At 28.6% G+C, this 12748-nt stretch overlaps 1 protein-coding gene across 1 annotated transcript; it reads right to left on the bottom strand.

Moving 5' to 3' along the window:
- Nucleotides 1-480: 480 nt before the first annotated feature.
- Nucleotides 481-2239, bottom strand: LOC7478791 (transcription factor MYC2). Its single transcript, XM_002301396.4, has one exon. The coding sequence runs from the start codon at nucleotides 2106-2108 to the stop codon at nucleotides 633-635; it is 1476 nt and encodes a 491-aa protein (XP_002301432.2). The 5' UTR covers nucleotides 2109-2239; the 3' UTR covers nucleotides 481-632.
- Nucleotides 2240-12748: the final 10509 nt, after the last annotated feature.

The following is a 12748-nucleotide window of genomic DNA, read 5'->3' as shown; positions in this document are numbered from 1 at the left end:
TTCAATTAAAATTAATTATTTTAAAAATTTCAGAAACTCAGATGAACTGCAATAACATACGAGACGTAAGCATGGCCCGGGAAGGAGCAACAGAAATAAATATTTTATGCCAAGTAAATAAAACTCATCTTTGGCCCAAGAGAAAAAAAACAAAACAAAACAAAAATAGCTCTTCTTGTGGCAATTGGCTTGATTCTACCAGACAAAAAATGTTAACATGGGGGTATATATATATATATAAATACATATATATTTATATATATATATATATATAACATGGGGGTATATCTATACATATGCAATAATCAACAACATAAATTTATATATAAAAATAGTAGTCATGGCCCCACTGCCATCCATAATAGCAAGTTAGGTTTCCTTTCAAGTCATGTACACTTGCAGCGCTATGAGCATGGGGAGCAGCAAAAAAACGTGAAGAAAATTCAGTCCAGACACTTTTTAGGGTCAAGATTCCAGTAATGTTGAAAAAGGGATGATTGCTTCATTTATTCCATAAACACATAATTTGGAGGTAGACATGGAAAATAGAGAATAGAAAACAAGCAAAACAATCGGCTTTTGATCATGATATATTTATATAATATGAACAGCCATAACCATGATCTTTACTGTTATTCTAGTCTTCCAAGAAGAGCAGATTTCAAGGCCTCTTCGGTTCTCAGTCCATCAGGAACCCTAACTACCACATCTTGGAGCATAAGCTCGTTAACACAGGACATACTAGCATGGTGAACCTGAAACTCCAGTTCACGGAGCGCACACATTAACCTGGAAGCTGGATAGTTCACATTCTCCGATTGGACTCTAATCATTGCATCATTACCCACAAACTTGATCTCAACTTCAAGTGCAAGCCCAGCGCCACCAGCACTATTCGGCCTGCAGGCTGATTGGTCCACAGAAGTGGTGGTGCTTTGATTGTCCAAATTATCGGCAACTTCCAATTTCACTTTCTTGGATTCCCTTTCTAGTTGTGACTCTAATTCATCAACCTTCGCCTTCAATTCATTGATGTAGGATACAGCATCAGATAATAGTGATGCTTTGTCCATTCTAGACACGTTTGGGACCACCGCACGCAGCGCGTAAAACCGGTGGTTCAACTTCTCTCTCCGCTGCCTCTCAGCCTCTACATGGTTCAGTGGGGCGTCTCTGCCCAGGCCAGGCTTTCTCCCTCTTTTCTTTGGAATTCTTTTCTCCATATGCATAGCAAGTAGAGGAAAGTCCGAGTCTGAATGCTCTGAGTTCAAATAAGACAGGCCTGGTTTATTAGCGTTACGTTTATTTGCTTCTTCTGTTTCACGAGCGTTCTTCTGTTCACGATCAACTGCACAATCTTCTTGAAGTCCAGCTATTATGCCCATATCCGCAAAAGAAATGCTCCTGTCAAGAAACTGGGTCGGTTCTTCACTGGAGTTATTAGGGCCTTTGGGCACCAAATAAGCGCTAAGATCTGACCCAAAAAGAGACTTGGCTTGTTGAACAAGACCCCAATTTTCTCTGATCACAGAAGAGGATCCTAATTCAAGAACCCCACACGATGTAGGTATGCAAACCAGGGTCTCAATGCCATGCATTTGTGCTTCTTTGACTCTTTCACAGTTGTAGAATTGAAGTTCATGGCCACCAGTTAACCAAATCAAAGAACCAGTTGTATAAGCTTTGCCAAGGATGCCATCTCCAGGTGAGAAAGATCGAGTAAGGGACATGACATAGAACCACTCAGAGTCGGTAGCATCGTTACCATCCATCAGAGACATATCAAGATCGTGACATTCACCGATCAGGGATTGGATTCCCTTCATCATGACCCTTTTCCTCTCGGAGTTTGATATCGTCATGCGGCTATTGCTGAAGGTGTTTGGTTTGGGAGAAGTATCTTTAGAGCCTTGAAAATGGCCATCACCCCAGCCTAGGAAGATTCGGCCGCTGTCATCGTTTGATGTTTGCCAAAATATGGCATAAGACCACCAATCTGGTTGGTTTTGGACTATGAATTGAAGCCTTTGTTGGAGAGTCGGTGGGGTTTCTTGGGATAAGGAGACCGGTGAAGATGATGAAGATGGAGAAATAATGAGTTCCTCCATGTGGATTCTATCAGCTGCGCCGAGGAAAAAGTTTTAGAGAAAGAAATAGGATTGATCAGAAATAGGAGAGGTGGGTTGAAAAGGAGGAGACCCTTTTCTTTTTAAGCACGGAGTGGAAGAGGACTTGCCCAGGTCCAGAGTAAATTAACATTTACATTACCAATTAATAAATAAATAAACTAATTCTTCTTAGTGCTATACTGTACACCTTGGATTATAATAGTATTTTTTTTTATTATATCCTTAGGTGCATTATTTGTAAATTTTTTATTATATTTGTATATTCTTGGTAATTAAAGCTTCCAATCAAATTTACTAACATGATTCGAAGCTAACTAGATATGTTGCATGAGTGTAATAATTTTTTTATATAGAAAAAGTGATAGGCAAAAACATAATTTGAATTTTAAGTAATTGGTTTAAGTGGTAATTTAAATAATACAACAAAAAATTAATAACAAAAAATAACAAAAAAAATAAAAAGAACCACACTCGAGTCTATTCGAATTATCAAACAACTTAATGCAAACCTAATTGAAGGAAAATCGCAAAAAAAAGAATAAACTTAAAAAAAAAGCAAAAAACATCAGCTTAAAACAAAAAGAGGAAAGCTAAGCGAATTTTAGCGAACCTCCTAAATTTTGTCTAATTTTAAAAACCTACAACTTGTTAAATAATAGACCCGAGTTCAATCAAGAAACTTAAATATCATCCAATTTAATTTTGAAGGATGGAATCGTTGCAAAAATATTAATAAAAAACTTGCAAAATAAAAGGAACAACAAAAAAATAATAAGAATAAAATATAACAGAAAAAAACCTAATGAGGATGAAATTTGAAAAAAAAATGATCCCACACAAAAAAAAATTGTGATTAAAAGAATTAGAACCAACTTGAAAGATTAAAAAATCATAGGGGTGAAATTAAAAATCATTTGTAATATGATGGATTATTTATAGATTAGAAAATAATAGGGGGTGAGATGGAAGAAACAAAAATTATTGAGGGCTAACCCAATAGAATAAAACCAAAAAAAAAAACAAAACAATAGTTACAAAAAAAAAGATAAAAAAATAAGAAAACATCAATTTAGAAAGAAAAAAAAAAGGATAAACTCGGCAAGCCTCTTAAACCTGGTTTAATCTTTAAAAGTCGCATCCTGAGAAATCTTTGACTCAGATTCAATCAACAAGCATAATTCTCAATCAATTTAATTTTAAAATATGAGATCGGCAAAAAAATATTAATAAAAAAACCTATAGAGCAACAACAAAAAATGAGAATAAAATTTGATAGGAAAAACCCAAGAATGATGCAATTTTATAGAAAAAAAATTAAAAAAAACAATCAAAAATAAAATAAATAGCAATTAATAAAAAAGAACCAAATTTTAAAGATTAAAAAAATTATAGGGGGTAAAATTGAAAATATTTGTATAAATCAAGTAAACCCAGGAAAACATCATAAACCTAGTCAAATTTTAAAAAGCTCGAATCCTGGGTTTGGGTCAAATAAAGAAGTTTATTATGAGCAAATTTAAAAATATTGATTTTAAAAACTTGTCAAAGTAAAAAAATCAGCAATTAAAATAATATAGATTAAATTTAATAGAAAAAAAAAACAAAGGATGATGAAATCATAAAACAAAACAAATTTAAAAAATTATTTCAAATAAAAACTTGTCAAGGTCAAAAAATTAACAATAAAAACAACATGGATTAAATTTGACATAAAAAAAATAAGGAGGGTGAGATCGCAAAATAGAATCAATTTAAAAAAAATAACTCAAAATGAAAAAATAAAAATTAAAAAAATAAAAATCAAATTTGAAAAATAAAAAATTTTAAGAGTGGTGAAATTGAAAAGACATCAATTTTATAAATTATTCAAGATTAAAAAATATATAATAAAAAGAAAAGGAATCAAATATGAAGAATCAACAAATTAAAGGGTTGTTCTTAAATTTTAAAGGGGTTGGCGGGGAAATCTAGGTGAATAGAGAGAAAAGAAAAGGGGGTAAGGATGGCCGCCTATGTCAAACTGCCATGAAAAACGGCACACGTGTCGTCTCATTTGGTGTGGTTGCCGAGACCTTCCAAACACCACCTAGAATGCGACGTTTAGTGGTTGGATTGTGTAGGGGCATTTTGTATGTTTTTAATATATTCGTATTAAAATTATCAAAACATTATTTTTCTATTATAATATATTTTTATAATTATAATGAGCTTTTATCCATAAAAAATAAATATTATGGTAAAAAAATCCAAAATACTTTGCATTAATAATATAAAAGGGTTTTTAATTAAAGAGAGATATTTTTTATCTATTTTCAAATCGTCTAATTTTTTTTTATTTATATTTTTTTTTTGATAAACATAGATTAATAAGAAAATGAGGAATTATACCAATAAAAATACTTTTTTTTAACATTTTGTTTTTTTGTGAATATCATCCTTGACTTATTTGTTTGTATTAAACGCACACATTACGTTTCAATTCACAATTAAAATCAAAACACACGTTAACATTAACTAGCAAGCTAGCTAGTGGATACAATCACTTCTCGCCACAAAAGGACTCGCGCAAGAAGGGAGAAAGTTCGCCAACTTGGTAAGATACAAACAAACAGCATAAAAGAAGAGGTTCTTACACCGTTCAGTCTAGAAAGTTACATCCATCGAGAGAGAAAGAAAACTTGGTAGGGAAAGGGAGATGTTCATGCGAGTGCGAGCAAGAAGCGAAATATTATTTCATTAATTTCTTGTTTGTTTAATGAAAAACAGTTTTTTAAAAAATTATTTTTTAATTTATTTATATTTGTTTATCATTAAAAAAATTAGTAAATAAAAAACACTTTCTAATCAAAGAAAAATTTGACTTGATTTCCAGAAAAGTATTTTTCTTTTATTTTAAGCGAAAAATACTTTCTAGAAATTGTGAAAAATTTAAAAATATCATATTATTTGCTGATTATAACAAATTTGGTCCTTATACTTTTAATTGCTATATATTCTGTTTTGAATCTTTTTTCTTCAATTTCACCCCTTAGAATTTGATTTGATTTGATTTTTATATTAACATTGGTCCTTATTTTTATGATTGTTATATGCTTTTTTCTTATTATTTTTTTAATTAAAATTTTTTATCTATTAAATTTGGTCCTCATTCTTTTTATTGTTACTTATTTTATATGAAATAATTTATGAAATTGTAATTATTATTATTATTATTTTAATTTCATCATCTTTTAATTTTTTTATCTGTTAAATTTGATCTCTATTATTTTGATTATCATTTATTTTATTTAAGATAATTTATAAAATTAGATTTTTTCTCAATATCATTCTCATTCAACTTTTTTATTTGTAAGATTTGTTCCTCATTATTTTAATAAACTTTCAAAAAAAATATTAATAAGTTATTTTCTAGTTTATTTTTCATGATATAACCAAACACTAAAAAATATTTTTCAACTTATTTTTTATGACACTATCAAACATTGAAAAATAATTTATTTTAAAAAAAAATTATTTTCTAACCAAAACTATTTTTCCATAAATAAATTGGGTTAAAATAAGCAAGTAATGGTTGGTGTTGGTGGGGCCATAGTGTCTCGAATTAAATTATTTGATGTGTCAGCGTTGGACATTACTAGCACGTGAACGGAGAGCGATAGGCTCAGTGAACTTATTTTCGGAGTCCATTTTCAAGTTTCATCGAAAAAGAAAAATGAAAAGTCGTGGAATAGTACATACTACATACATAGGATAGGCCCTCCAATCAAAAAGCGAACGGGGTTTATGAGGCCCGTCCCGCCGTATCAATCCAGTTGTTCGTCCTCTCGTTCCAATGTTTTTCTTACAACAACATTATTCTAGAGGTTATATTTTGAAGTAAATTATTAAGAGTGTAAAATTACTGTGGGTGAAATGTTAATGATATTCGGTACAACTTAAATCACATCTATATTTAAATTAAATTAAATTCTTGTAAAATAAGACTTTAAATATTCCATTTTGAGATTAATTTATTCAGAGTGTGGTTGTGATTGCTTTTCAAAGTACTTTTTACTTGAAAATACATTAAAATAATATTTTTTATTTTTAAAAAATTATTTTTGATATCAGTATATTAAAATGATTTGAAAATACTAAAAACTTTTAATTTAAAAAAAAATAAAAAATTTTAAAACACAAAAAGAAATAGCTCAAAATCTTCCAACCATGTAATTTGTGCCACGTACAAATGAAGGGCTGATGCTTTACCCTCCACATATAAACATATCACTGATGTGTTGTTCGACTCCCCTCCACACGATCACCTGTGTAACACTTGTGTGGTCCTCCTTCCATGCCTTTCCGTGCAATTATTTAGCAGTTAGTAGATATTGGGGTCGGTCATCCGTCAAACTCGATATTTCTAGACTTGGCTACGTTATGAGTTTAAACTTTAAATCCATGTCCGTTTAGCAAGTTAGTAGATCTAAATTGTATTGGTATTATTTGCCAAGATCCATATGCAAAGACCCATAGATATGCAATTGGATTCAATGCGTCCGGGTATGGTAAATTATCAAGCCCATTTATGATCAGGTCTAATAATTGCTTGTGGTTTGACACGCTGCTACGCCAGCAACCGTGATTGGATCTGGTTTTGGCCAAACCCAGCGTATCTTCACTAAAACATGTTTGTGCTGACGCACGCTAACTAACGCACCCAAAAATTCAAAGAAACTATACTTGTAAACTCATAACGTAGATATTGCCAGACCTAAAAAGCAATTGGATTCAATGCGTCCGGGTATAGTAAACTGTCAAGCCCATTTATGATCAGGTCTAATAATTGCTTGTGGTTTGACACGCTGCTACACCAACCGTGATTGGATCTGGCTTTGGCCAAACCCAGCGTACCTTTACTAAAACATGTTTGTGCTGACGCATGCTAACTAACGCACCCAAAAATTCAAAAAAACTATACTTGTATATTTTTTTAATCCGATATTTTTTAATAAAAAGTCATCTAGAAGAACCAAATGTATTTTAATATATTTGATACACAACTATTTTAATAACTTTATATGACCCAGTTAACTTGGCGGGTCTAAATACAACCCGGACGATTCTCAATTAACTCAATATTAAATGATGAAATTAAAAAAAACAATTAAAAAAAGGAAAAAAATGACTTAAATCATCTCGGGTGAACTCATCAAATCCATAACACCAGTCATTAGACCATAATAATCTTATAGAAAGCAAACAAAAAAACATAAATTTAAAAAAATCAAAGAAAAAAAACTATTTTTTAAAAGAAATAGTATTTTAGCATTTTATTTAGCATTTTTATTTGAACATGTAAAATAAATATTGAAAAACTAAATTAATATTTTTATTATTATTATTACTTTTTCATTTAGCACATTTCTTGGAGATGCCCTTAAGAAACCAGCTTCATCAATAAACAAAACTAGATTGTGTTTTTCGACCATTAACAAATGTAGACATGTTTTTTTTTATGTGATTGAAATTTTGACAAATTTTGATTTGACTATGGAGTTTTTGAAGAATTGTGCTTGATTTTCTTTATCTAAATTAAGGAGATGAAACTCTTCTAAACTCAGTGAGTTATAGAGATAGAAAGAAGTAGCTAGGAATTCGGTTTTTATTTTATTTTTGTTCTTTGGATTCTGCCTTTTCCACTTTCTATGTTGAATTAGAAAGAAAAAAAAACGTGGGTCTTTGTTTTCATGATGATCTTAGCAATATATATATATATATATGTTTCAGGTCAGTTTGGGTGTACCTCAACTAATTCTATAAATTCTAAAATTAATGACAATGTAAGCCTCCAGTAGCCATCATATTAGCAACAACATAATTCGAATCTAAAATTATAGAAAAAATAAATTTTTTGATCCTAAATTTTTACACTGAATCACCTACTAGATGATTTCTTAGCAAAAACTTTTTTGTTAACCGGGTTGTTGATTAAGTTCAGTTTAATGGAAAATCGTGCCCTCGCTTCTTGATTTTGAAACATTTATTTACTTTGTTTTATTTCTCTTTTTCTGTTTTTTGCATTCCAGTTTTTAGAATATGCGAGGAATTTGTATAATGATGAGGGATATGTGTCAACTACTCATTGGCTGTTGTTAGGTTTACTGACACCATTTGATCAACCTAACAGCGCTCTTCAACTGATAGATAACAAACAAGCCATCATCTATATGGTGCTCGGGAAGATCACTTAAAAGTTATTAAATCTAGCTGGGGGTTTTATCTAGTTAAGAATTTAGGTCTTGTGTTGCAATGGTTAATTCAAGTAAACTTATAAAAATTAATTTTTTTAAGGTTTTAATATATGATATAAAAGGTTAAAAAACATTTTAATTAAATATAAATTATATATAATTATCTCACAAGGAAAAGTTAAGAAACATTAGACTATAAATATAGATATCTCACGTTAAAAAGTAAAAAAACATGTTATATTAATGGATATGGGGATATAGACGGTAACTATAGTTATTTCATATAAAAAAATTAAGAAATATTTCATGAGAACGTAGGTTATAAAAAAAATATATGAGATCAAATATTTACAAATTAACTTTATATTTTTTGGGTTTATTAAACAGAAATGTAAAAAAAAAAAGAGGTCGGGTGTCACCCAGGTTACACCGAGCTTCCCGAGTTTCAAGTTGATCAAGCGGGTCACCCAGGTTTTACCGGGCTAATTGCAAGCCTGAGTTTAAACCATTTAAAACTCAGCCAAGACCCCAGGTTACCCGGGTTCTAAATCCCAGGTTAACTCGTGAGGTCGGGCCAAGTTTTATATATATGCTTACTAGCACCTTTTTTTCATGTAGAAAAACTAATTGTGCTAAATTGATGCGAACATGCATGTAGGAAGATTTTAGTCTTATCATATGTTTGAGATAATGGTAAAGATTATTTTTTAAAATGATTTTTTTAAAAAAAATAGATTAAAATAATATTTTAAAATTTATTTTTGATATCAGCACATAAAAACAATTTAAAAATACAAAAAAAATATTAATTTAAAAAAAATCATAATTCACAACACAGTGGTTGCACCGCTGCTCCTAAACACATACTTCTAAAAAATAAAATATTTTAAAATTTTTAAGAGTCTATTTGTTTTTATGTTTTAAATTTTTTTATGTTATCCTATCGTTTTAATATACTGATGTTAAAAATAAATTTTTTTAAAAAAATAAAAATAATGTTTTGATGTATCATTATTATAATAACAAACATACCATTGATCAATTAGTTAAACGTAGGATGATTTTGTAACTTTTATCTTTGATAATAATACGATAATAAAAAAAAAAAAGACCGCATATCTCATGCCTGAAAATAGAAATGGGATAAAAAATGGGTTCCACGTTGAGTAATTTTATGTTTGCCAATCAGCCATGGACGTATCGATACTATGTATGAAATGACTAGTTTCGAAAAGGTGGTCTTATATTCTCCGAACCGGACCGGAAATGTCTTAAAGGCTAAACTGAAGCGGTAACACGTAATTGAAAGTGACATTTAATTTTAATTAATACTAATTATTCAAGAGGTCGATGGGTTTGTATTTTGATTCCTTTGTTATTTTCACCTTTGACGTTTGAAAACCGGAATGTGTTGTTAAAAATTCCGAGACCATAAAATAAGCACGTGTTAAATGTTTACTATCATCATCTTTATTTGCTGTCCACCTCTCCCACTTGCTATATAGCTTTGAAAATTAAGTTTTGTTTGACATCGATGGGTTTGTTTCTTACAAAAGTCGTTTAGTGCTATTTATGGATTCGACTATTTTTTATTTTAAAATAATTTTTTTAATTTTCTATTTTGAAATTTTTTATAATATTCATCCTGTAACTAGTAGAATTCTAGTAGTTACTCTATAAAATCCATTTAAAAAAAATATATAAATGGAAGAGAAGTAATAAAATTCATTACCCACCAAAAGTTATAAGAATCTACTTAGTATTTCTTTCTTTTACTTGTATTTATTCATACCTCTAACTGGTTAAATATTGAGCACCATAAATTTTCTCTCACCTTTTTATTTTAGATATTGGCGTATCAAAATCATTAAAATATACTAAAAGATATTAATTTTATATTTTTTTCAAAGCCAATGTACTTTTAAAAAGCCACACTCAAAAGTGAAAGTTAACACACCTTTAAACAGTTTTTTATTTGAGCTAAATTATTGATATGCCTTTTTAAATAGTAAAATACACCCCCTTTTTTATTTGCACTATAATGAGAAAAACTATTTTAACAACTCATTTATATTTTAATATTAATATTTTTTTTATTTTCTAATAAAAACTTGAAAACATTTATGGATATGAAAGATTTAATCTTTAAATAATCTAGTTTAATACTTTTAGCCTTTTTAATAATTATGTAGGAATGATTTTTCTTTGACACAAAACCTATTCTGGCTCTTCAATTTACCAATTTACCATTTTTTGGGCTATAAAACCAATGAAGAAAAACTAAAAGCCTGTTTGTTTCATGGAAAATGATTTTCTTGAAATGATTTTTTAAAATTTTCTATATTTATTTGTCATTAGAAAAGTTAGTTAACATAAAACATTTTTGAATCAAAGAAAAATTTGTTTTGGTTTCCAGAAAAGTATTTTCCATTTATTTTAGATGGAAAACACTTTCTAGAAGTTGTGAAAAATTTAGAAATGTTATGTTATTTGCTGATTATATCAAATTTGATCAACGAACTTTTGATTGCTATATATTTTATTTTGATTTTTTTTTTCAATTTCATCCCTTAAAATTTGATTTAATTTGATTTTTATATCAACTTTAGTCTTCATTTTTATGATTATTATTTGCTTTTCTCTTATCATTTTCTTAATTAAAATTTTTTATTTATTAGATTTGGTCCTATTTTTTATTGTTATTTATTTTATTTGAAATAATTTATGAAATTGTATTTTTTTTAATTTCATCATCTTTCAACTTTTTTATCTATTAGATTTGATCTCCATTATTTTGATTGTTATTTATTTTATTTGAGATAATTTATGAAATTAGATTTTTTTTCAATTTCATTCTCATTCAACTTTTTAATTTGTAAGATTTGTTCCTCATTATTTTAATAAACTTTTTAAAAAATATAAATAAGTTATTTTCTAACTCACTTTTCATGACATTGCCAAGCACTAGAAAGTGTTTTCCAACTTATTTTTCATGATACCACCAAACATAAAAAAAATTATTCACTTTCCAGAAATCTATTTTTCAAGAAAACTACTTTCCAACAAACAAACGAGGCCTAAAATTAATTTATTTTTACTCATCTTTTGGCTCTCCCGTTGGAGATGCCCTAAATATTTTGTTATTTCTCATTATAATTTGTGAAGAGAGAAGAGAAATAAAAAGAAAAAGAAAAACTATGGAAGCACATCTAAGCTTCAATTATGACACTACTAGTATCATAAAAAAAAATCTTGACTAGACAAATCTAATAACATCAATGAAGGTCATCAGCGATGAATGAAGGGAGCCACACTTGTCATCAAAGGCAAATAAGTTATATGCCACCTTTAGATAGAAAGTGTGACACACTTGGGTCATTATTCATGGTCTTTCTTGATATTGTTGGATTTATCTTGTGAATATATTTTTTTATAATATCGTTAGTGTCCTAACCATAGTTTTAGTGTGCTTTTATAATTTTTTTTTTTTAATATATTTTTGTTTTTTCTATCTCCTTATATGCGGTTCATTTCATAATTTTTTTTGAAATGTTATGTTTTTGAATAAAAATTTTTTGACTATAAAATAGGCATGTGATAAATGATTACTATCATCATCTTTTTTTGCTGTCTGACTCGCCCACTTGCTATATAGGTTTTGAGAATTAAGTTCCATGAAAATGACGAGTGGAATATCTTTTAGAATTACTAGATAGACCAAGATTTCTTTCAGATAGACCAAGATCGATGAAATCATGTTCACTTTACTAGTTTTTTTTGTGTGTATTGCAAAAGTTCAAGTCGCCTTCATGTTCTGACAAGCGAGGAGGTACTTAAAAAACCAAGGATAATGGTCGGCCGTAGGCATATTATTGTTAATTAACCTGATGATCTCAGTGAGTTATCACATCCCCAGATACAAGGTCTTGTTTATTTATTGAAAAGTTATTTTTTAAATAAATAAATTTTAGAAAAGTAAATTATTTTTTGATATTTGATAGTATAATGAAAAATAAATTGGAAAACACTTTCTAGTGTTTGGTTATGTCATGGAAAATGAGCTGAAAAATAACTTATTAATGTTTTATTTTTTTCAAGTTTATTAAAATAATAAGGAACAAATCTTACAAATTAAAAAGTTGAATGAGAATGAAATTGAAAAAAATACAATTTCATAAATTATCTCAAATAAAATAAATAATAATCAAAATAATAGAGATCAAATCTAAAAAATAAAAAAAATAAAAGATGAAGAAATTAAAATAATTAACATTTCATAAATTATTTCAAATAAAATAAGTAACAATAAAAAGAATGAGGAACAAATTTGATAGATAAAAAAATTCAATTAAAAAATGATAAGGGAAAAACAAATAACAAATATAA

This window comes from Populus trichocarpa, chromosome 2 (genome assembly GCF_000002775.5).
Source record: "Populus trichocarpa isolate Nisqually-1 chromosome 2, P.trichocarpa_v4.1, whole genome shotgun sequence".
Classification (NCBI taxonomy): domain Eukaryota; kingdom Viridiplantae; phylum Streptophyta; class Magnoliopsida; order Malpighiales; family Salicaceae; genus Populus; species Populus trichocarpa.
This window is presented reverse-complemented; position numbering and strand designations above follow the sequence as displayed.

Coding starts and splice junctions, on each gene's coding strand:
- LOC7478791 (XM_002301396.4), bottom strand. CDS start 2,108: ATGGAGGAACTCATTATTTCTCCATCTTCATCATCTTCACCGGTCTCC.